Source organism: Antechinus flavipes, chromosome X (genome assembly GCF_016432865.1).
Source record: "Antechinus flavipes isolate AdamAnt ecotype Samford, QLD, Australia chromosome X, AdamAnt_v2, whole genome shotgun sequence".
Lineage (NCBI taxonomy): Eukaryota > Metazoa > Chordata > Mammalia > Dasyuromorphia > Dasyuridae > Antechinus > Antechinus flavipes.
This window is the reverse complement of record NC_067404.1, coordinates 54,044,142-54,066,624: the sequence shown is the minus strand read 5'-3', so window position 1 is coordinate 54,066,624 and position 22,483 is coordinate 54,044,142. Positions and strand designations below refer to the sequence as shown.

The following is a 22,483-nucleotide window of genomic DNA, read 5'->3' as shown; positions in this document are numbered from 1 at the left end:
TTTTAGAGTTTGCTGTTTGCTCAGAACTTTATTGATATCGGTACAAAATAGTGAAAACTGAAATCTCCTATGATAAAAGGTGACCATAAGTGGTAGTGACCATTGTGCCTGGGACAGGAAATGAATTCATGCCATAAAGGATAAGATGAAGCAATGATGGAGATGACAAATTCTAGAGGGCTGAATTTTGGATAATTCTGTTCTAAAAACAAAAACAAAAACAAAAAGGTCCAAACAAGAAGAAATGCTTGAACTATTCTCAGATGCTAACTTCTATTCAAAAAAAAGCCAGTGTTGGCGTACGGAGGATATAGACATTATTTGCCCATGGTCGGCAGGTCACCTAAAACGTTTGTTATTCGAAAGTAGTCTGATATCTTTGTCTCGCCTAAAGTAGTAGGATGCTTTTCGTTTCTAGTCAATTCCTATCTGGTAATTAATTCCAATGACACGGTGATACGGTACGACTTAAGGTGAAGCCAGCCTTCCTTCACAGGTGGCTCAGTCTACCTCAAATGAATGCATTTTTGGTTTTGCTGACCAAAACCTTTCAATCTCAGCTACAGCCTTCCAACTTTAGCACATGTAATTAAGGCCACAGAAGACATTTCCATATTCTAGCAAACCTCAAATCAAGTAAACCTCAAATCATTTTCCTCACTGTTATCTGAAAACCCTAAAAAAAAAAATTCCAATAGCTGCATAGATAAGAATCGCCTCAAATTTAGCCTCTTGAACAAAGATTTCCGCGTTTGCCCCCCCCCCCAATGCTCATCTGAAAGGTAGCCCACCAGCACCTGGACCCTCTGAGATACTCTCTCTATTCCTTCTTTTTTGAAGGCACTGCTAGACTGCTTGATTCCTGCTCTTTGGCACAGTCAGAACAGTGAACTATCTGGGCCCATCATTCCTCTTCTTTCCTACTCTCATTCTCTTGCTTTTTATCTGGAGCTGGCTCTGCAGATTTCAAAGGGCTGTCTTCATAGGGTCCCAGGCGGTTCCGGCTCCGGGCACCTGGCTGGTAGAGTTGCATTGCTGGGCGGTCCTAAAGAGAAGTGTGAGACGCATTAGTGGGCTGCACTTGACCTGCAAGTTGCTTCTGGCCCTTGTCGTAGCATTTTGAACGTCCTAAGCACCATATAGTTGTCAGTGGTAGTAAAACTTCAGTGGCGCCGGACTGCAGACTTCCCAGAAGCCCAAATTGGAGTGCATGGTCCAATAGTCAACCTCGACTAGGATTCTGTTTGCAAAATTCAAAATGAGAGATCATTTCCCCAAGCACTACAGTGCATCCCTAGCTACCCAAGACACATGCACACACGTACAAGTTCCAGATCATCTGTCCAAATTTCAGGACCATTTGAAAATGAAGTCAACCAATCTAAAATATTCAGTTTGGGAACTACCCCCATCACCTACCTCATTCCAGCTAGAATTAAAAACAAAAACAAAAACAAAAACAAAACAATCCACAATCTTTTAGCAGGCAGTTTTAGAAGAGGAAAAGACAAAATCAAAAATTTCTTTCAATGCATATGACCCTTCCAAGAGCTCATTTTTAAGAATTAGAAAAACCAAACAGGGGAACTCTGCCTAGCACTGACCTAGCCTGACGTCAAGATCTCATTTTCCTGTAAATAACCCTGTTAAAACACAACTCGCAAGACCAGAGGTCAACAAAGTAACAACTAGATGAGAGGCTCTGTGCCCGCCGCATGTTGGAACTCAAGATTCGATAAAGCCATTTGGTACAATATGTTTGCTTCGTGACTTAATTTGATCATCAGAAATTTAATTCAAGTATATAATCTGAGAGTTGCTAGGGGGCCCCGCCGAGGCCATCTAGCTTAATCTTACCTGAGAAAGAACTCCTACACTATCTTTAACAAGAAAGCAATCTATCTCTACTTTAAAATCACCAGTGACAAGACACTCACTACTTTCCAAAGTAGCCCCTTCCACAGCTCTCACCATTAGGATTTTTTTCCCCTGACACCGAGGCAAAATTGACCTGGCTCCACCCCCACTAACACTCCTCCTCCAGTTCTCTGAGGCCATACAGCAACCCTTCAAATACCTGACAACAGCTCTCATACTAAGTCCCCCTCCAGGAACCCTTTTCCACTGGACAGCTCCAAAAGCCAGTTCTTGTAACCCCTCTCTGAGTGATAGAATCAAAGTTAGCACAGGCAGCATCACTCCTTTGGCACATTCCAGCAGTACTTCAAAAGGAGGTGGCCAGATGAGCGCCCTGTTAATGTTTCAAGGAGTTTGTGCTAGAAGATAAAATTTTGCTCTAAAAACCATCCACCTGAAATCTCAGTATCCAAGGTTTTTTAGTAGCTTTGTTTAATTTCTAGGGAAATTTCAATCCCAAGAAGGCTCTTCCCATTTTAGATTTCACCAACCTAACTTAGCTTTCCTTGTCAATGCAGGCTGTGGATAAGCTGTTTACAAAGTGACCATGGAGAAACTCGGGTCTCAAGAGAACAAGTGACAAGCTAATTTTCTAATGTCTAGTGTATGTTTTTTTTTAAAACCACCAAACCACCTTATGAAAATAAAGAAATTTAAAGAAAAATAGCACCTTGTTTCTTATGCGATCTCTTTTCGCTGCATCTTCTTTTCTGTCCTCTTTGGTCATCCTGTCTGAGTTGCCTATTAAATCTGTACCATCACTCCTCTTTCCTTTGTCCCTAAGTAGATCTCTTTCCTTTTTCATTTCTTCTTCTTTTCTTCTAAAGGTCTTCTCCTTCTCAAAGCGTTCCTTTTGTCTCCTTTTGTCTTCTTCCTGCCGCCTCAGTTTCTCCTTCTCTCGCTGCTGCCTCTCTCGCTCCTTGTCTCTTTCATAGTCCTTGTCCCTCTCCCTGTGGTCTTTGCCACCCTCATCTTCAGATCTGCATGGAAAACAAATCTGAGAATGAACCCTCAGTGTTCTAGGCACCACAAGGGAAAGACAGACTGTGCTTTCGACGTGGCTATCGAAATGAAGCTACCTAGAAAAAAAAAGGCCCTAAGAGCGTGCTGTAACCGGTCACATCGTGTAACCCTCCGTTTGTTCAAGCTCCTCTGGAAAGCTGCCCAGAGACGCACGACAAGGAGCATTTTGGACCCTCCTCCCCACCATCTGATCAGAAACAGTAGCTGATCTTCATTCAGCGGCAAAGCCAGGACAGAGCAACCAATGCCAATAGCACCCCTGCATATAGGAGCCACTTAACTGTTTGGAGAATTCAGTTCAACGCTGCAGAGACAAGCCTAAAGGAGACATGCTGGTGAGCCCTAGAATACTAACTTCTTGGCTTTCTCTTCTTTCGACTCCCCATCAGAACGCTTGGCGGCCGCACTACTCTGCCCATTGGTTTTTTCCTCATTCAGATTCTCTTTGTCCAATCTCTTGGATTTTTCCCTTTTTTCCAATTCTTTTTCATCTCCTCTTTCTGGCTTCTTGAGCAGCTTGAAAAAGAACAAGTTTATTTTCATTTTGAGGGGTAAAGAAGGAGAGTGTTCCCTTTTTTTCCCCCTTTAAATTTTAAATACCTAAAGAAAAATACACTCTGGCCCATCTAAGCCTTAAGCCACTCACAGTGACTCTCATTTGGCTCCCCACTCTGAAAATGGAGCAAGGTGCACTCCAGTTCTCGGGTTAACAGATACTGTACAGGGAAAGGTGACTTATTAAAGAGGCGAGACCAGCGTCCACATCACCCACTCACTGAAATTGGGCAGCTCGCTCACTGTGTAGTGAGAGGATCCCACTCTTCAGTTTTAGAAAGACCAACGCACAATTCCTAGCACGTCGTCCATAGCAAAGGAGCGTGGCCATTGTGGTTGGTGATGCTTTTGGCAGAACACAGCATGAACTAAACACAGCACACAGTGAGTGGGTGCTGCCGGGGTTTGGTTCAGGTTAATGCTCCGAGTGACAAATACCTCTGTCACCGAAGGACAGATCTACCTCATTTGAGGCTTTTTGTTGTGATGGTACCCGGTTGAATGGTTAAGAACCACCCAGCAGCTGGTTAATAAAGCCAAACGCCTCATATGGTACAAGGGGGACAGACTGCCGTTCCATCTCTGCTGAGGTGGAGTGGGATACTTAATGTTGACTTATTAAAAGAGAACTGACTAACACACAGGCAGGTGTGAGCTCTAAGACTCTTAGTGTTCAAACAAAACCCCTTCTCTGCCCCCAATTGTCACTAAAGAACCCTAAATGATGGATAGTATCAAGATATATTCTTATCGAAAACATAATTCCAAGTCTTAGGACAAAGGCTTCATGCAGCGCTACGTCACTGAGCGAAGGGCATAATAGCACAGCACACACTGAAGCAGGAGCTAATTAAGCAGAAACAAACGAGTCCCTTGCAAAGGGCTCAAGTCCAATCTGAACAGCATGACAGGCAAAGCATCATCCTAGGTGGGTATCACACTGCTGGTCCATAGCGTATGTTCTTCTTCGCTCTCCAATAGGCATCTTCTGTGGAGAGGAGTTGACTGCACATTAGAAGCCAGAATACTCAGTATTCTAATAGAAATGCAAATAAATGGGTCTCCTGCTTATGGGTAGCTGCCTCGTTGGAAAGAGGTGGGGAAAGGACAAGTCACAGCTAAGGTGGCAGGCAGAGAGACAGAGACACAGAGAGAGAGAGAGACAGAGAGAGAGCCCAAGGATATCTCTCATCCTTTGTGAACAAACTGGGGGCTTACTAAGGAGACTTAAGCACCAAGAGAAGCAAATGTGTGGGGGTAACGGGAATAACATTAATACCAGATCTCCCATTGTGAGTAGAAGAGGAAGGATCAATTCCCACTTTGGGGTGAATTTCCCCCCTTTCCCCCAGTGTCAGGGAACAAATATTCCATGAAACGTGGCAGAGCAAAAGCTTCCCCAAACCCTAATCCGGAGGGGCAGCTAGCAGGGCCTAGCTCTAGTTCTTTCCTTGAAGAGACATTTGAAGTCTATGTGACTGGGAGCTGCTCACTGGCTGTCGAGTCCTGTGCACAATGGGGAAACATTGACAAGAGGGAGCAGAATGCCATGCAGGCCCAAACACCCCTAGGCCCTAACCTGCAGACAGTGGAGGCAGAGGGAAGAGGGAGAGGGAGAGGGACTCAAATCAGCTCTTCTTCCTCCATGAGCTATGGAAATGCAGCAAAGAGAAGTCAGTGGGCCTGTGGTTTGGCACTGAGCCCTGCTCGCAGGACTACTAGGTGTTTTCACTGCTAACCCTAGCACCCCAATCACTTTGTAAGATCTGGTCTTATGACAAAGTACTAAACTGGATTCCACTGTGCAGGGCACTGGCATTCTGGTGATTTGCAGTTTCTAACCTGTGTACCCTAAGACAGTGGGAAAACACACAGACAAGCCAACCTGATTGAGTGTCAGTGTGAAGGAAAATGTGGATTAAGTTCTACCGCACCGCACCCCACCTCACCCCACCCCCAGCCACCCAAAGGACTTATTTCCTAGGAAAATGAAACAAGTAGAAATCTAATAATGGAGCATGTTAACTGGCAAAAATGGATCAAAGAAAGGACAAAATTTGTAATGACAAATTAAATGGTATAAGAGGTGCTGCTTAATGATCTCAAGGGCTTCCCACTTCTCAGAATAAAATGATAGTGTTGGAGGAAAAAAGGTTGCTTTATTGGTTTGCCACAAGAAACTTTATTTCAGCTACACCGACACTCAATACACGGACACTCCATACATGTTTCGGGAAGGTGTTCCATGCGACTTTTCTGCAACATGGATTTCATACCTTAATCTTTGGTTCATCCTTTGATCTATCCCTCTCTTTTTCGGGACCTCTCTCAATCTTCTTGATTTTCTCTGTATCCTTTCTTTTTCTTCTCTCTTCTTCCTTCCATTTTCTCCTTTCTTCTTCTCTTTGCCTTTTTCTCTCGATCTCTCTCCGTCGCCTCTCTTCTCTCTTCTCTTCTCTCATCCTCTACAAACAGAGGAGTCAAAGCTTTTTAAAGAAGATGGCCACGAAGCATACCGGGTACCCCTGCATCTAGCAAAGACAACCTCCCTTCTCTGTCCTGTCCACAGAATCCAACCCTGCGTTCCTCCAGGAAGGAGAGATGCCCAGCTAGGCAAAATTTGACACTTAAATGCCTTACCGGTGGCTTCCAAAAAAAACAAAGGGCATCCAGTCAACAAGATAGTTAATTACCACCATGCAAAAAAAGCAGTTTACATTTAAATGGTGCTTTAAAGTTTACAAAGCACTTTATGTCCATTTGAGCTCCCTGGTATCTTCACTATCACAGTCAGGCAGAAGGGCCAAGTCTAAAAAACAGTGAGATTAGACTCCCTATTCAAGGGCCCAAGTGGCTGGGAACAACCACACACACATGCTTGGAAGGCCACCCTCCCCCTTCCTCCCCGCCAGCCACTTTCTGGTCCGGTGTAAAAAACTGATCAGTTTTATTAAGAGAACCTACATTATTTCTTACCTGTTTATTTTTCAAGAAGTTCAAAAGGGGAGTTGTCTTCTTGGCTACATAAATATAAGGGGGGAAAATCCAGTGTCAATTACACACCTAGAAAGAACTTTCTTCTGACCTCCAGGGCCAGGAAAATTATGGACTTTAAAGGAAAATGTCTAACACATCAGAAGAAAGTTTTGTGTTTCAAACCGATAGTAGCAAAAATCATCCCTACGTTTGTCCAATGCCTTGTAGCTCATTGAGAGCTCTTACAGAGGATCTTGGTTCTGGGCTTTCAAAAGGGGATGCGCTATTTATTTAAGGTCAGGGACATCATCCTGGAGCGAATTCCCCCTTTTCAGCAACAACTATATAACATGAATGAAGCTAGTCGACCTTTAAGAAAGAATTCAGTTATACCTGGACTTTTAAGGAAAACATTTTTTTTTTTTGGTTTTATGACAAGGCCAAAGAAAAAGAAACAATTCATTATAAGGCTTTTATTTCCCCCATCAACCAACTAGCAAACGTTTATCAAATGCTTAAGTGCCAGGCCTTGTGTTAAATGGCAGACATACAAAGAAAAGCAAAAGACAGCCTTTGTTCTCAACAACTCAATGCTGATTGTGGAAGGGAATGGGGGGCATGGGCGGGGGGGGGGGGGGCGCGGAGAACAAAAGGAGAGGGAAAACCAGCAGGTATAAGCAGATCCAGAATAAATACAAGGTGATCATTTTTTTTTTGGTGGGGGGGGGGAGAGAAAAGACAGGGATGAAGAACCAGAGAAGGCTGTGTAGAGAAGCCTTGTGTTGAGTTTATTAGAAAAGTAGACAGGCCAAACAACGTGAAGGATTTCATTTCAGGAATAGGGCAGAGCTAATGCAAAGGTGTGGAGATGGGAGATGAAGTGCCATATGTGAGGAACAGAGAAAAGGCTAGCATGGCCATAATGCAAAGTTCAAGAGTCAAGCGTACTAGGCTGGAAAAGAAGGGTAGGAACCTGATTTCAATAGGCTTTAGAAGCCAAGCAGATGAGTTTGGATTCTGGCTTAAAGATCAAAGGGAGCCACTGGAGTTCACCGAGTTGGGAAATGGTATGCTCAGACCTGGCTTTAAGGAAAATCATTCTGGAAGCTGAGAAGGGGATTGGACTTGAAGGAGACTTAAAAGCAAGTCAAATAGGAAGCTACTGCAATAAGCCTAGGTGAGAAGGGATGAGGCCCTCAACTAGGCCGGTGGCTATGGGAGTGGTGAGAAGGACAGATTAGAGATATGTGAGGGAGGTAGGAAAAAACAAACAAATAAAATTTGGCAACTGATTGGATGGGAGGTAAGGAAGGGCGACATCCCGGATGACACACTGTGAACCTGGGTAACCAGAAGAACGTCAGTCCTACAACAGCATTAGATTTATTTATGTTGAATATGAGATACCATGGAACCCTCCAGTTTGAAATGTTCAGTGGGTAAGTTGGTAATGCCGGATTGGCCTCTAGGGGAGAAGACAGGTCTGGACAAAGGGAACCAGGAACCATCTGCACAGATTATCACTGAACTCGTCGTGGAAGCACACAGGCTCGCCAAGGTCAACAGTATATAGGGAGAAGAGAACAGGATCTGGCACGGAGGCTTATGGATAATATTTTAGCTAGAATTACTCATTTCTAAGTAGAAGAAAACACCAAAACATCTTCAAAAACTTACCAGAAGTTTTTCAAAGGTCCTAAAATTTACAATCCTTAAACCTCTATACCCCCCAGAAGATTTAAAAAAAAATAGAAAGGCCCCACAATATACAAAGGTTTTCATAGCAGCTCTTTTTGCCACAGCAAAAAACTGGAAACAAAGTAGGTGCCCATTGATTGGAGAACAGCTGAGAACCGGCTGAACAAAGTGGGATCTATGAATACAATGGAATGTTATTCCACTAAAAGAAATAACAAACATAGGAATACAGAGAAACATGGGAAGGCTTGTATGAACCAAGGAAGAGCGAAGAGAGAACAAGGTAAGACAATGACCCCAATCATGTGAACAGACTTTGGGTGACTGGGAGACTGAACCTTAGTCCCAAGAGAAGAGACTTTAGGCAGGAAGGTGGATGATTATAGGCATATAATGCCATGTATGCTATCAAATGTGCTTTATTTAACTCTTATCCAAAAGTTACTGACTGAAAAACCCAAAACATCAATAACACTCCCCATTAATACACTCCCAAGATTGGCACTTACCAATTATTTACAGAATAGCAACGTGTTCATAATAAACGATATCGTAAAATTTAATAAAACTCACGACCCTTTAAGGGAGCACACATTACCTGAAAGGTGTTCTCTCTGCCCTCCCTTCTCCCTTACCTATCAGCTCTTTATTTCTTGCTTCTATTTCTTCTAACAGAGTCTCCGGGGTAGACGTCAGTTTCTCTTCCTCTGCACAATAACTCTCCAAAAACTTCTTGTACTCAGGGTCTAAATATGGAATTGAGGAAGTAAATATGGCAGCCTTTTGGTGTCAGACTGCATACAAGTCTGTCAGAAGGATTCCCTCACTACTTTTTTGCAAACTCCACTTTGGGTTTCCCAAAAGAGGACAAAGAAAAGAGTACTTGAGATTTTATTGCTTTGGCTCTTTGATACGAAAACATGTGTGGGGAGAACTTGCTCCATCCCAACACCCCCCCTTTTTAAAAGCTGCAACACTAGTCAACCTCACACTGACAAGAGGCTTCACTGTGATAGTATCTGCAGACAACAGAATTAATAGGATACTTTTTCCTGCAAACCTCTCTTTAAATATTAGATTTAAGCTCCTGAAGGGGAGGGACTATTCTAGGTCTCTTTTCACATTCCTAGGACTTGTCCTAAGTCTTGGTCCACAGTAGACATTTAATAAATGTCTGTTGATTGAAATAAATTCAATATGAAAATCAGAATTTACACAAATAAAATTTGGGTCAATAACTGCTCTCTCCAAACATGAGTCCATTAAATAGGAAGCTTCTCTAAGGTACCTAGATTTTACTCTACATTTGTTTTTGTAGAATTCTTCAGGAAAACATGAAATACACTTATATTGGAACTGTGAAGATGCAGCTCATACCACCTCAAGGAGATCTAAGGTCAGTTCTGGAACATGGCATTTTTGGTGACAAAGGGCATGTGTTTCACAAGACTCTGAGCTGGAGAGAATTATCTAACACACACCTCTCCCCATTTTATCCCCATTTAACAGAGGAGGAAACTGAGGTCCACAAAGGTTGAGTGGCTTGCTCAAAGTCAGCTGACAAAGTAGTTAAGAGTGCAGGACTTGGTATCAGGAAGATCAGAGTTCAAATCCAGACTCCAACATCTCAGTTGTGTGATCCTGAGCAAATGACCCAAGCTCTCAGCTCTCAGTAAAATGAGTAGTAATAACAGCCCCTTCCCCCCAGGCTATTGTAAGGGACAAAGGAAAGAACATCATGGTACTCTGCAATCTTAAAGCATCATAAAAATGCTAGTCATTATTACAACCCTTGTTTTTCAAATAAAAAAACCATTTGGAATGCAAGGTAGAATTGATGTGACCTGATCCAAAGGCTGATGATCTCAATTCATAATATAATAAGCAATGTGTTATCAGGTTTACACTGCACTTTCTTATAAAATACAAGCTATGCTTGCTTTGGGTGCCTTTGTAAAAAGCTCAGGTGAACACAAGAGCTAGGTCTACTACTGGGGAGCAAAACAAGTCCCTCGATTTTGAAAAGCTTGGGGAGGAGCTGCTGTCGGGGGCATCTTTTCATTTCAGAGTTTGGCCGAAGATCAGGAGCTACGGTCACCAACTATTGCCTGTCTATGGATTTGAGCTGATGGGGTCAGACCACTATCGACATACGTGTAAATGAATGTTCTAAATTTAGAATATAGTGACCAATTAAACATTAATCCCAAGTCATGCTAAAAAAAAATCAAAAGAAAGACTACAACTTGATGAGGTGCTCATCCTCCAGACCGGAGTGACCAACCTTGTCTAGATTTTGTATTTGCGAAGATGGCAGAAATGGAAACCAAAGCCATTTCTGTTAACATGGTCTGTAGCAACCTCAGAGGCCAACCAGTCCAAGCCCCTCATTTTAGAGAAGAGGAAACTGAGGCTCTAGGTCAAACAGTAGCATCTCTTTTGGTGTATTTGAGGGTATCTTCATCTGGTAAACAAAGGTCCTCATCACTACCGTCAAAAGTAGCAACAGAAATACTGTTTTTACTGACTACACTGTTTCCCTGAAACTATAAATAAAATTCAGTTAGCTAGAGAAAAGCAGCATTGTTTATCGGATTTCCAACTTCCTTCTAAAGATTAACAACTTAACATTCTAGTCCCCACTGTGGAATTATATCTGATCAACTTCACCTCTTGCAAAAATAAATTTTTTTTTAAAAAGCAAGTTCTCCCTTCCCTCCCCCCCTCAACTCTGGCCCCATATACCACCACAGTGGTATCGTACCATCCTCAATAGTCCCACTTTTGGCATCTTTCTTCTTGTTCTTCTTTTTTGCTGATTTTTGGAAAGGAGCGAATTCCACTATGGCAGGATACTCCTGACCTGTTTGGAAAAATAACACAATAACCCCCCCCAAAAAAATTGTTCATATATATTTTTATGGTTCTCGTGGGTTCTCCACGTGCTGCTACAAAAACAAGAGGTAGGTGGTTTTACCCAGGTTTCAGCCTGGGTTTTACACATGAACAAACAGGCTAAAAGATGGTCACTTGGCAAGAACACATGCTTTTATAAAGGCAATAATTTAAAATCATGCCAGATGATCTTGGGCTCACACCTGAAAGGTGTCCACCCACTTACTCTGCCCACCCACCCCCATGTCCCCAGACCCAAGGAAGGGAAGTGACTTGTCCAGACTCATAAGGGTCTAAAGGACCAACCAAGACTTCTGACAACAAATCCAAGGCTCTTTGTAGTCTACTAGGTTACTTTCCCCAAGAAGGTTCTCACCTCTTACCATCAAGAGAAATACTATGAACTAGGTTACTGGGTTTTCTGTAACCCAGAAAGCTCAGCTAACAGGAAAAAAGACAACTTAGAAAGGAACGAAAATACTTTTACAGGTTGAGTTCATCACCTTAAAAAAAACCTTATAAAAGGGTCCTTCAGTCTTAGAGGGGATGACATGTAAGGAATCCATGTATGTGAGGCTGGAGGTTGTTGTCATCCAATAGTTTCAGTTGTGTCCCAATTTTGTGAGCCCCACCTAGCGTTTTCTTGGCAATGGTACTAGATGGTTTGCCATTTCTTTCTCCAGTTCATTTTACAGAAGAGGAAACTGAAATAATCAGGGTGAAGTGACTTGTCCAGGGTCACACAGCTAATAGGTATCTGAAGACAAATTTGAACTCAGGAAGATGCATCTTCCTGATTCCAGGCCCAGCACTCTTTATCTACTTTACTATTCAGCTGAGCAGAGAGGAAGGGAGGGAAGGAAGGAGGGAAAGAAGGAAGAAAAGAGAGAAAAAGAAAGAATAAAAATAACAGACTTAAGTCCTACCTCTAACATATACTGGCTATATAACCCTAGGCAAGTCACATGCGTCTCAGTTTCCCCAAAGTACAACTTGCAAAATAAGTGCCAAAAAAGAAGCAGTTTCCTCATTGGAAGTTCTCTATTCACAGATTTATTGAAAAGAAACACAATTCCTCATCTACTTGAAATAAAGCAGAAAATTAAAAGCAGGAAGTTAAAAAAAAAACCTGAACTTTACAGGCAAAAGTATAAAATTAGATACAACCTGTAAACACCTAACATAATACAACATAGAATGGGATCACTGCCACCATAGGCAAATGTCAAGAAACTTCAGAGGAAGGAAAAACAACATCCTGTTATGGGAAACGCACTAGAGTGGACTAAGACCAGCGTTCAAACACCCAGCTCTGCAACCTGTGTGACCTTGGACAAATTATGTCCTGGAGTTCAGTTTGCACATCTGAAAAAACGAAGGGGTTAAACTAAATCACATGACCCCTCTCCCCTTGGCTCTACATCTATAAACCTAAGAGAAATGGCTTCCATATGATCACAAAGATCACACAAATCCAACCATTTTTATTATCTGATTTCCAAACCCACCCTCTGTAGAAGGAAAAAATACAAGCAGGAGCAGAAAGTAGCAGGTGATAAGAAGGAAGGAGACAAGCATAGATGGAACCACAGTTTCTGGACCATTTATGATAAGTGCCCAACAGTTCTATTCAACAAAAGCCCTGAGCCCATGAAAGGCACAGAATAAATTAAAGGACCATGAATCATCATCATGACCTAAGGTATCTGCTAAAAGGTTGTAAGCTGTTACAGAAAGTAACAAACAGTTTACAAAAATTTCTATCTCAAAACGATCAGTGATTTGTTCTTTTTGTGTGTTTTTAAATTGTGGTTTTTACAGAAGATTAAATCATTCTCCCAGAGCTCTTGATGTTCTGTATAGATTCACCTTGAAATATGAACATTGCTTTCTCCCTCTGAAATGACTTGACATGAATTTCATTAGCCTCACAATAAGCCCATTAGAAGGTTACTACAGATATTATCAGGCTATAAAGAGGTTAATAATGATTTGTGGGGAGAAGAAACAGAGACAGCAAGAGGAAGTAGTCTTTTCAGAATGGTGAACTATTAAAGAAAGAGAGCAAAGAGAAATCCTCCAAAAACCTTGGTGAGGGACCTTAAATTCATTTTTTTTTCCTGTTATCTAATGGCTAACAACTGTATTTAGCTGCATACTGTAATAAGACAGATTCTGAATCAGCATCATTAAAAATTCAGAGACAATTCATTTTTTATTTTTTCTGCAAAAACAAAATTCAAAATTATTTCTAAGAATACTGAAATTAGCCAACTGATAAAAAGCTATCCTGATTCTAATTCATTTTCCTTATGACAGAGGAAGGCTAAGACTTTCTGACTTTTTTCCATTTACTACAGGAACTTCTTCCACGGCCTTTCTTGAGCCATTCCATATTTGCTCAGACACCTCCGCTGAGACAAACATACCACTTACCACATTAGCCAGTTGGATTTTTAAAAAATATATATTAAAAAAGATGAGCTCTTTCTCATGTTAAAATCTAATTTTAATTATCATTATTATATACGTGTATAAAAATGATAATTAAAACTAAAAATTAACTTTGAAACTCTAATGTTGGTTCAACTGCTATTGGTACATTCTCTGAAAAGGATCTACTGATAAGTTATTAAACTGTGTGTGCCCTTGGACCCAGTGATAACACTACTTGGCCTATACCCACCCAAAGGGGCCAAAATTGGAAGAAAAGGACTCATGTGCACAAAAATATTTATAGCACTTCTTTTTGTGGTAGCAAAGAACAAGGTGGGTAACAACTGAATGAGGAGAATGGCTGGATAAATTCAAGCCTATGAATGTAATGTAATAGAATTTCTTGGAACAAAACAATGAATATAAGGGATTCAAGAAACCCAGAAGGAATAGAATGAATTGATGCAAAGCACAGTGAACTGATTCAGGAGAGAGCGCTTTTCAAAATCGGAGTCCTGTCTCCAGAAGACTCTTAAAGAGCTGACGGAGTATGCAAGCATACAGTTTCAGATATGGCCATACACTTGTTATAAAAGGAAAGTGGCAGTGAAAGTGGTGAAAAAAGGATAAAAGAAAAACAGTTGTCAACAAAAACTTTAAAACACATGGAAGGGAGTTGGTTAAGGAACATGAAAGTGGGACATATACACCCTTCTTTGCTGTTTTTTTTTTTTTTTCCCCAAACTGAACCGTTCATATTGTTCATGTTAAGTTTATAAAGACAATTTAAAATGTTAATGTCATGATATAAAACAAAAAGCAAAACAACATTTTTTTAAGACTTTCATCTCATTAAAGTTGGAGGATTGCTGATAACCTGAAAGCCCCCTCCCCCCCAGCTCATTTTTAACCTAGAGTTGTACAGACAAAATCGGAGTGATAATTGGTGCATTACCTGTGGATTACCGTGTTTTAGAGTATATTGGTGGGGGGTTAGGCTTAGAACTCTTCCAGTTTCAGGAAAAATGGTCCCATCAGGGAAGACATTTACAACATCTTAGAATACCATGGCTTAAAAAGTTTGATCTCAATTGAGTCAATAACAAAGAATCCTTGGGACTGGGAGAGAATATTCGAAATTCATTATATACCTTTACATGAACACAAAGCCACACAGCTGCCAACATCATTCAAACATTCAGAACAAAGCATCATTCAGGCCAGAGCTGGCAACAATTCTTATCAGATGGGCAGTGAACAATGGGAAATTCTTTCATTTTACTAACCTGTGAAAAAAGCAGGGAACCCTAGATTGTCAGGGCCTGAAGGGACAAACAACATGGCACAATGGAAGGGGCGATGGATCACGGATGAGAGAACCTAGGGTTGACATCCTATCTTGGATACCTGGTATCTTTAGTGACTGCCCCATAATATGCTGGATTATAAAAATAAAGGGACTAAGCTCAATGGTCTCTGAGGTTCCTTCCAGTTCTAGATCTAGAAGGATTTGGGAGCCAGGAGAAGAGATATAACTTCCCCAAGGGATAAAATGAGTTAGTGCTAGAATCAAGCTAAGATCTTCTTGACTCTAAAGTATCAGGCTCTTTCCTAGCAGAGTACTTAGTATATAGTAGGTTCTTTATAAACAGTTAAGAATTGGCAGATTTCTAAGAGGCTAATAATAAGAAATCTGGAAGACTATTAAAGTGTTCTAATTCTAGGTATGATTAAAAATGTCAAGTTGTTTTTTGTTTGTTTTAAAGAAGTCCAAGACTTGTGACTTAGTCTGTCTAGCTAGAAGGAATTCTACAAGCCAAACTTGTATGTAACTTAGAGTTAAGTGTTAAGAGAGCTGTCTCTGGTTTTGAGAGCTCAAACAACTTGAATGGGGCCACAGAGTTAGTATGAGATGCAAAATTGAAACCCAAATCTAGTATTTCACCTACTGTGCTGTCTCCGCTATCAAGGCATGATTTATATTTGCAAGAGTGTTAAAGTTAGTGCCCAAGTAAAAATGTCATTGGTACTGTACCACATACAAGTGCTTTAAAAGCCTGGGATAGCACTGACACAGGATACACCAGGTTTCTAAGCAAGCAGGCGTATCAAACAAAGGCCCTCTTTGCATCAGTTACCAGGACTCACCTTTATGGTCGACGAAAACATAACCATCAAATCGATCCCTGAACAAAACAATGTCCTCTTGGTTTTTAAAGTTGATGTATGCTCTAGAAAACATATGAGGATACAGACTGCAGAGAGAAAGAACAAAATGTCAATGTGCTTATAGGTGCCTGGCTGAGTGGCAAACATGCATATTAATTCTGTTTGGAGATAGGCCCCAAAGCATAATGAGAAGCATTAGCGAGACAAGCGCTAATGAAGCTTTAAAAAAACAAGCAAAAATATTTTTATTGATTGATTTATTTTTACCTAGAGTCATTTGCAAAGAACTCAAAATAATCATGTTCAGGCAGAGGTTGAAGGTGTTCTTCAAGCTGTTCCTTGGTCAAAGTAGGAGGCAACCTCCGAATGATCACCTTTGACACAAGAATTAAAGAGAATAAACAACAGCATTAGTTTGCCATCCCATAATGGTCAGGGTCAGTACTGGTTCTGTCTTGCCAGTTCACTTGGTGGGGGCATATCTCCACCAGGTTCCTTACTGCTACAAAATGTTAACTTGTTTCCCTCTGTGTAGCTTTAACAGTTAAGACAATGAGAACCAAGGTCTAAGATTACATACCAGCAAAGGTTCCTCCTCCCCCTGCACTACTTTGTATCTCTTCTCTCAGTACAGATGCTTTATTTTTATCACGCATTCATGGGAACAGAATTGCTTATTGGTTAGCCTTATTTTGAAAGTCAACTGCTTATATTTTTGCTAGCATTTTAGGATTACAAAAAGTTTTTATATGCCTGTCACTCGTTTTTCAAAACAAGCTTGTGAGGAAGGGGAATTAGAACACCATTATGCCTATTTTACAGGCGAGGTCACTCAGACATACATCATTAGAGCTGGAAAGGGGATTATTAACATGGATCCAACTCCCTTGTGTTATAATGGAACAGATTGAGGCTCCGAGAAAAAAGTGATCGGCCTAAGGACACAACTAATTAAGGATTAAATCCAGTTCTCCTAATTCCTAGTCCAGTGTGCAGTATAAGGCTTTATGGTGGATGAACTACAAAGACCACTGATCTGGCCCAATTCTGTCACTTTCAACTGGTGTGACCTTGGCCACATCTCTTCCCTCCCAGGAGACTGGACTCAATGACTTCTGAGGATCTCAGAGGTTACAATCTACAGAAGAGAAACACAGGCTTCAAGATATTTCGGCCGAGGGGGTCTGCCCAAGCCCAGCACGAGGTCCACCATTTTTCCCCTCTAAAAATATCACGCGATATTTTTGCCGCCACCCGGGGCTTTTGGGTGGATGCAGTAAAGCTTTTAAGACTCCATTCCTCAACCCCAAGTCCTCTGCAGCTCAAAGGAGACCAGAGAGATTTGTAAAACTACTCCTGCTCTCTCCACTATCCCCACCCAGCTAGCCAAAGCCAGCTCTGCGCATGTGAACACCAGCTTTCTGAAGGGGAGAGAGTCATCAGGCTAAGGTGGGGGCCCATCCCCAGTGGATGAAATAAGAGTATTTCCCGGGAGGGAGAAAGGAATGGTCCTCGCTCTCCATCTCCCTTCTCTCTTTCCCCCTCCTCCATTCCTCACTCGATTACCCTTCCCCTCTCCACCCCGCCCTCTGAATCTTCAGCTTCCCCCTCTACCCTCCCCCAACCCTACCTGCGCCCCTTTCAGCTTTACCCGCCTTCATCGAGCTTCTTCCCCTCTCCGCTTTTTCTAACCCTTCTCCCCCTCTCCCCGTCCCCGCCCCCTCCACCTCCCTGCTCCTCTCTGACCCCTTCCCCCACCCGACCTGCCCCCCCATTCTCCCACTGCTCCCCTCTCCGACCTTCTGCCCCCCCTTTCTATTGCTCTTGAGCCTCTGTTCTCTCCACCCAAATGGGCACCACCCCAAGTTCGCCTTTCCCGCAGTCGCACCCTCCCTTCTTCCTCCTTCCCCCCTTCCTCGCCTCTGCCGTCCCATTTTACCCTCCCCCCAACTGCCTTCTCCCCCAAAACAATTCGTGTCCAGCGTTCGACCGCTGGCACGGAGCTTTTCGGGGGTCGGGGGAGAGGGCGGGAGGAAGGGGCAGGCGTGGCCCCAGGTCGGGCGGCTCCTTGGGCGAAGGAACCTGCACGCGCCCCTCGCACCTTGCTCAGCATCTCCTTGTCTTTGAATCGCTCGGGCTTTCTGTCCTGGGTCTTAGCGTAGTCCGCTGCCGCGCCGCCGCCGAAGCTCGCTGCAGGGGGAGCTGGAACTGGAGCTGGGGGTGGGGCCGGGGCCGGGGTTGGAGCTGGAGCTGGGGCTGGGGCTGGGGCCGGGGCCGGGGTTGGAGCTGGGGCAGGGGCCGGGGCTGGGGCTGAGGCTGCAGTTACCGCCGCCGCAGCTGCGGTAACCGCTGCTTTGGTGACCGCCGCCGCCGCTGTCTCTGCTGCTGCTGCTGCTGTCGCTGCTGCAGACGAGACTGCCAACGAGGGCGGCCGCTTCTCCTTGGGCCTCGCTTTCTCCTTATCTTCTTTCATGGCCCAGCCTCTACCCAAGGCAGCGTCAGGATGTCATCACCACAAGCCCGGCCCATCCCCAGCTTGGGACCCGCCCTTTAAATCCTTTAGACCCCGCCCGCAATTGTGGTGCAGTGACTGCGATCGCGCGAGACTGCTCGCTCGGCCAGGCTCCGGGGCCGTATTGCTCGCTAACACCCGAGCATTTCCAGCAGAAGCCGCTGGTGATCTCCTTCCGGCCCGGGCCCCGCCCAGGGCGCGGTCCGGAGCAGTTCTTGCTATCCAATGGCTAGCGCTACCCCGTTTCCCCGAATCAAGTTTAGTCTACTGCCTTGAGAACTACAAGATCCAGCATGCCAAGATGCACTCGGGGCCCCGGGACTCCGACTGCACGGAAGGGGTTGGGCTGTAGAGATGGCTTAGTAGCTTGCCCTGCATCCTTGGAGTTACCCACGTTACACCCTGATTTCCCACCTTTGCATGGACCTCCCGATCCTTTATTACATCCCACCCTCACTTCACCCCCTTTCAATTAATATTTATTTTCTTTTTACAAATACTCGTTTCTCCCAAATAAAAAAAAGTAAGAAAAAGGTTGGAAACTTTGAACCCTTCGCTTGTCTTCTATATTGTAATCCTGCACCCTGGTATCCAGCGCCTGAATGTTCCGTCGTTTCCCCCTCTTCGGAACACCATTTGGCCCATTCTTGGCAAAGAAACCGGAATGGTGCGCCGTTTCCTTCTCCAGCTCATTTTACAGATAAGGAAACGGAGGCAAGCAGGGTAAAGTGATTTACTCAGGGTCACACAGCTAATAAGTGCCTGAGGCAAGGTTGGAACTCGGGGAAAATGAGCCTTCCTGACTCGGGGTCCTGCATCTGGGCACTTAATAAACAATCACTCCTGGGTTGACTTCAGTCACTTCTACCAGGCTTGCAAAGCTTGCTGGTCCTAACCTAAATGACGGATAATCTTAAATTATTGTTTGAATAATACTATAAATTCCCAAGTTGTTGACTTAGTTGCAGCACTAAATACATATGGGGATAGAGGAACTGGATTTTAATTTTGTTTTCAAAACTGCTAGAGACGTTTGCCCTGAGTATGGTTCCTCACCTGTAAAAATACCTACCAAAGTGTCTTAATATCTCATTTATCTTCACGTCTGAGAGATAGATATTATCCCTATTTTAGACATGAGGAAACTGAGGTAGATAGTGATTTGTTCAGAGTCATACAGGTAGGAAGTGTCCGAGTTCAAATCTGAACTCAGCACTAAGTCCAATGCTCTGGTCACTGCATATTTTGGGATTAGATAATCTTAAAGTGCCTTCCTCCTCTAAATCTTAAAGGGTTTTTTAGTCTTGATATGTTGTATAGATTGAATCAGCAGGATATGGCACCTCATTGTGCATGGTGGACCATGGGCTGTAAAGAAGAGGGAAGAGAAGAATCAAGAAAAAAGTGAAATTTCTCAAACTTGGGTCACTGGGTTGCTGAATTTCAGTTACTTTTTGGAGTTAAGGGAAGGGAACGTCCTCCTTAAGAGTAAATGTATGTCACTTTAGTATCATGGCTGTTTTAAATGAAAGGGAGGGAGGGAAAAAAGGGGGGGGGGAGACTAACTACAGCCTGAGAGAGGGACGGAGGGTTTAAATCTAGAAAAAAAGTCAGTGAGCGGCAGAACCTGAAACTAAGGAAATGAGATACAGCTGGGGACAATGAGATATACCTGGGGACAGTACACAGGTGGCAAGACAAAAATCGTTCAGAGACAACTCAGACAGTATAAAGTGCTACACAAATCCAGCAACATATTTAAAACAACCAACACTTTCCTTTGAAGCCTAAAACTTATAAACCAATGTTTTTTGGGGGGGTGGGTTTGTTTGTTTTCAGAATTATAAGTTATAGCTTTTGATTTATGGAGTTGCAGGGGTCTAGATTGATGAGCTCACCAATCTATTGAAATACCCAAGTTCCAGGTCAACTTCAGCCTATGGACCTGACCCCCATCCCTATTTTAAAATTCATCTTGAAATAAAAAGTATAAATTTATGACCTTCAGGCCCCAACTCTTGAAGTAAAAAGTATAAATTTATGATCTTGAGACTCCAAAAAGATATTTTGTAAGTAAAAAGTGCGAATGTATGACCTTCAGGCGCCAAATCTTCACGTAAAAAGTACAAATGTATGATAGTGAGACTCCAAAAAGATATGTTCTAAGTAAAAAGTATAAATGTGTGACCTTCAAGCTGCAAAGATATGTGTTGGTATTTTAGTTACTGACTCATTTCATGCAATCACCCTGCACAGTAGATCAAAAGATTAATTTGGGGGAAAGTTTTTGAAGGATAAATTTAAGCAAAAATATTTAGTAGGCAAGAGGGAGAGGGTATCTAATTGGCACTGGGCTAAAAGGTTAGGGCCAGAGAAATAGATTTGACATTTATGTCGAAAAAAAGCAGTTGATTCTAGCCTATTAATTATACTCAGATGAATTTATAGGCTGACAATCTTTCACAATCCCTACAATGTCACTTCCAGAAGAAGTCACTGTAAATGGCTGGCCACACAAGTATATTACAGAAAAGTCCAATAGTTCTGTGCATTATAGGAATCTGCACCGATTCAGCCATGGAAATGAATAGCAGTCGCTGTAATCTAATACAACCAGATCAAAAGCTAGTCAATCAGGCAATGGAGTTCAGTCCTTCAGTCAAGTTCACAATTCAAAAGGATATTCACCAGATCAATTCAAAAAACCTTAAGGTCTGTCCCCCTGATTGAACTGGTCAGGCCTTTCTGGAGTAGGACCTCACACTGGGACAATAAAGGTAAGCTTAATGTTTACTGCTGATAGCAAATGGAGAATGTCAAATAAATATTGGAAGCAAAGGGGTCAGAGGCCAAATGAATAGTTTAATGGACCACTCCTTAGACAAAATGATCTAGGTTTAGTATTTTACCTCTAGAATTTAGCAGGTGCTTAACACTTATTCATTCAAATATTCCTTCCTTCCTTCATTAATAAATGCAGCACTCTTCCAGAATCATTCTACTTCGAAAGAATGAGTATAGCAAATGGACAGAAGTTTTCTTCCTCTTTATAAAGAGAGGTTTGGAGTAAGTGGCCTCTGAGGTCCCTTTCAATGCTAAATCTAGGATGGTAAAGAAATGTCCCAATATTATGAAACACAACAAAAACTTTTATTATATCATCATCTGCTTTGCTGATGCAGCCTAAGGCTCATGGGACTTTCCCACTGAAACCTTTCATGTGTTCTCTCCTCCATGGACTGTATCTTTGGGCATTGTGTATAGTAAGTTCTTAAATAAATGTTTTATACATTGCACCTTTGGGAGTTTTTTCAAAGTGTACCCCAGATCTTTAAAGCTGGCACATTAGTCAGGCAGATTACTTTGAACGCTGGGTAACAAGCAAAAACAAGCCTACCCCAGCCCAATTGTGTGACTTGGTACCTAGGTACCCCACAGATACCAGGTATTTAAGCATCTACATTCTCCACCTCCACCTCCACCCCACTTTCACCAGAGATCATGGGTAACTGGCAAATCCAAGCTCCGCCCCCCCCACTAGCTCAATTTATCCAGAAGGGATACCAGGTAAATCTTTTTTTTTTTTTTTCATACCAGGTAAATCTTAGCTCCCCCCAATTCTCGTTCAATTTAGCCAGAAGGGATACTAAGCAAATCCAAGGGCCCCCCAAATCTAGTTCAATTTAGCCAGAGTGAATACCAGGCAAATCTAAGCTCCCCCCAACCCCAGCTCAATTTAGCCAAAAGGGATAGCAGGCAAATCCAAGCTCTCCCCAATTCTAGCTCAATTTAGCCAGAAGGGATACCAGGCAAATCCAAGGGCACCCCAACTCTAGTTTAATTTAGTCAGAATGAATAAGAGGCAAATCAAAGCTCCCCCTCACCCTAGCTCAATTTATCCAGAAGGGATAACAGGCAAGTCCAAGGGCCCCCCAACTCTAGCTCAATTTAGCCAGAATGGATAACAGGCAAGTCCAAGAGCCCCCCAACTCTAGCTCAATTTAGCCAGAAGGGATAACAGGCAAGTCCAAGCTCCCCCCAACTACAGTTCAATTTAGCCAGAAGGGATATCAGGCAAATCCAAGGGCCCCCCAATTCTAGTTTAATTTAGCCAGAAGGGATAGCAGGTCCACCTCCACCCCAGTTTCACTAGAAATCATGGGTACTAGGTAAATCTAAGCTTCCCCCAACTCTAGCTCAATTTAGCTAGAAGGGATACCAGGCAAATCTAAGCTCCCCCTAATTCTAGTTCAATTTAGCCAGAATGAATAAGAAGCAAATCCAAGGCCCCCCCCCCCCCCA

The 22,483-nt window shown here is 42.8% G+C and overlaps 1 protein-coding gene across 1 annotated transcript; it reads right to left on the bottom strand.

The window, feature by feature from the left end:
• On the bottom strand, positions 1-18,157 carry UPF3B (UPF3B regulator of nonsense mediated mRNA decay). The gene is made up of 10 exons (XM_051969000.1): positions 17,771-18,157; positions 15,937-16,043; positions 15,649-15,755; positions 10,934-11,032; positions 8,805-8,915; positions 6,472-6,515; positions 5,772-5,960; positions 3,296-3,456; positions 2,588-2,897; positions 1-1,045 (listed from the first exon to the last, which is right to left on the bottom strand). The coding sequence occupies exons 1-10, from the start codon at positions 18,140-18,142 to the stop codon at positions 905-907; spliced, it is 1,641 nt and encodes a 546-aa protein (XP_051824960.1). The 5' UTR covers positions 18,143-18,157; the 3' UTR covers positions 1-904.
• Between the last annotated feature and the right edge of the window lie 4,326 nt (positions 18,158-22,483).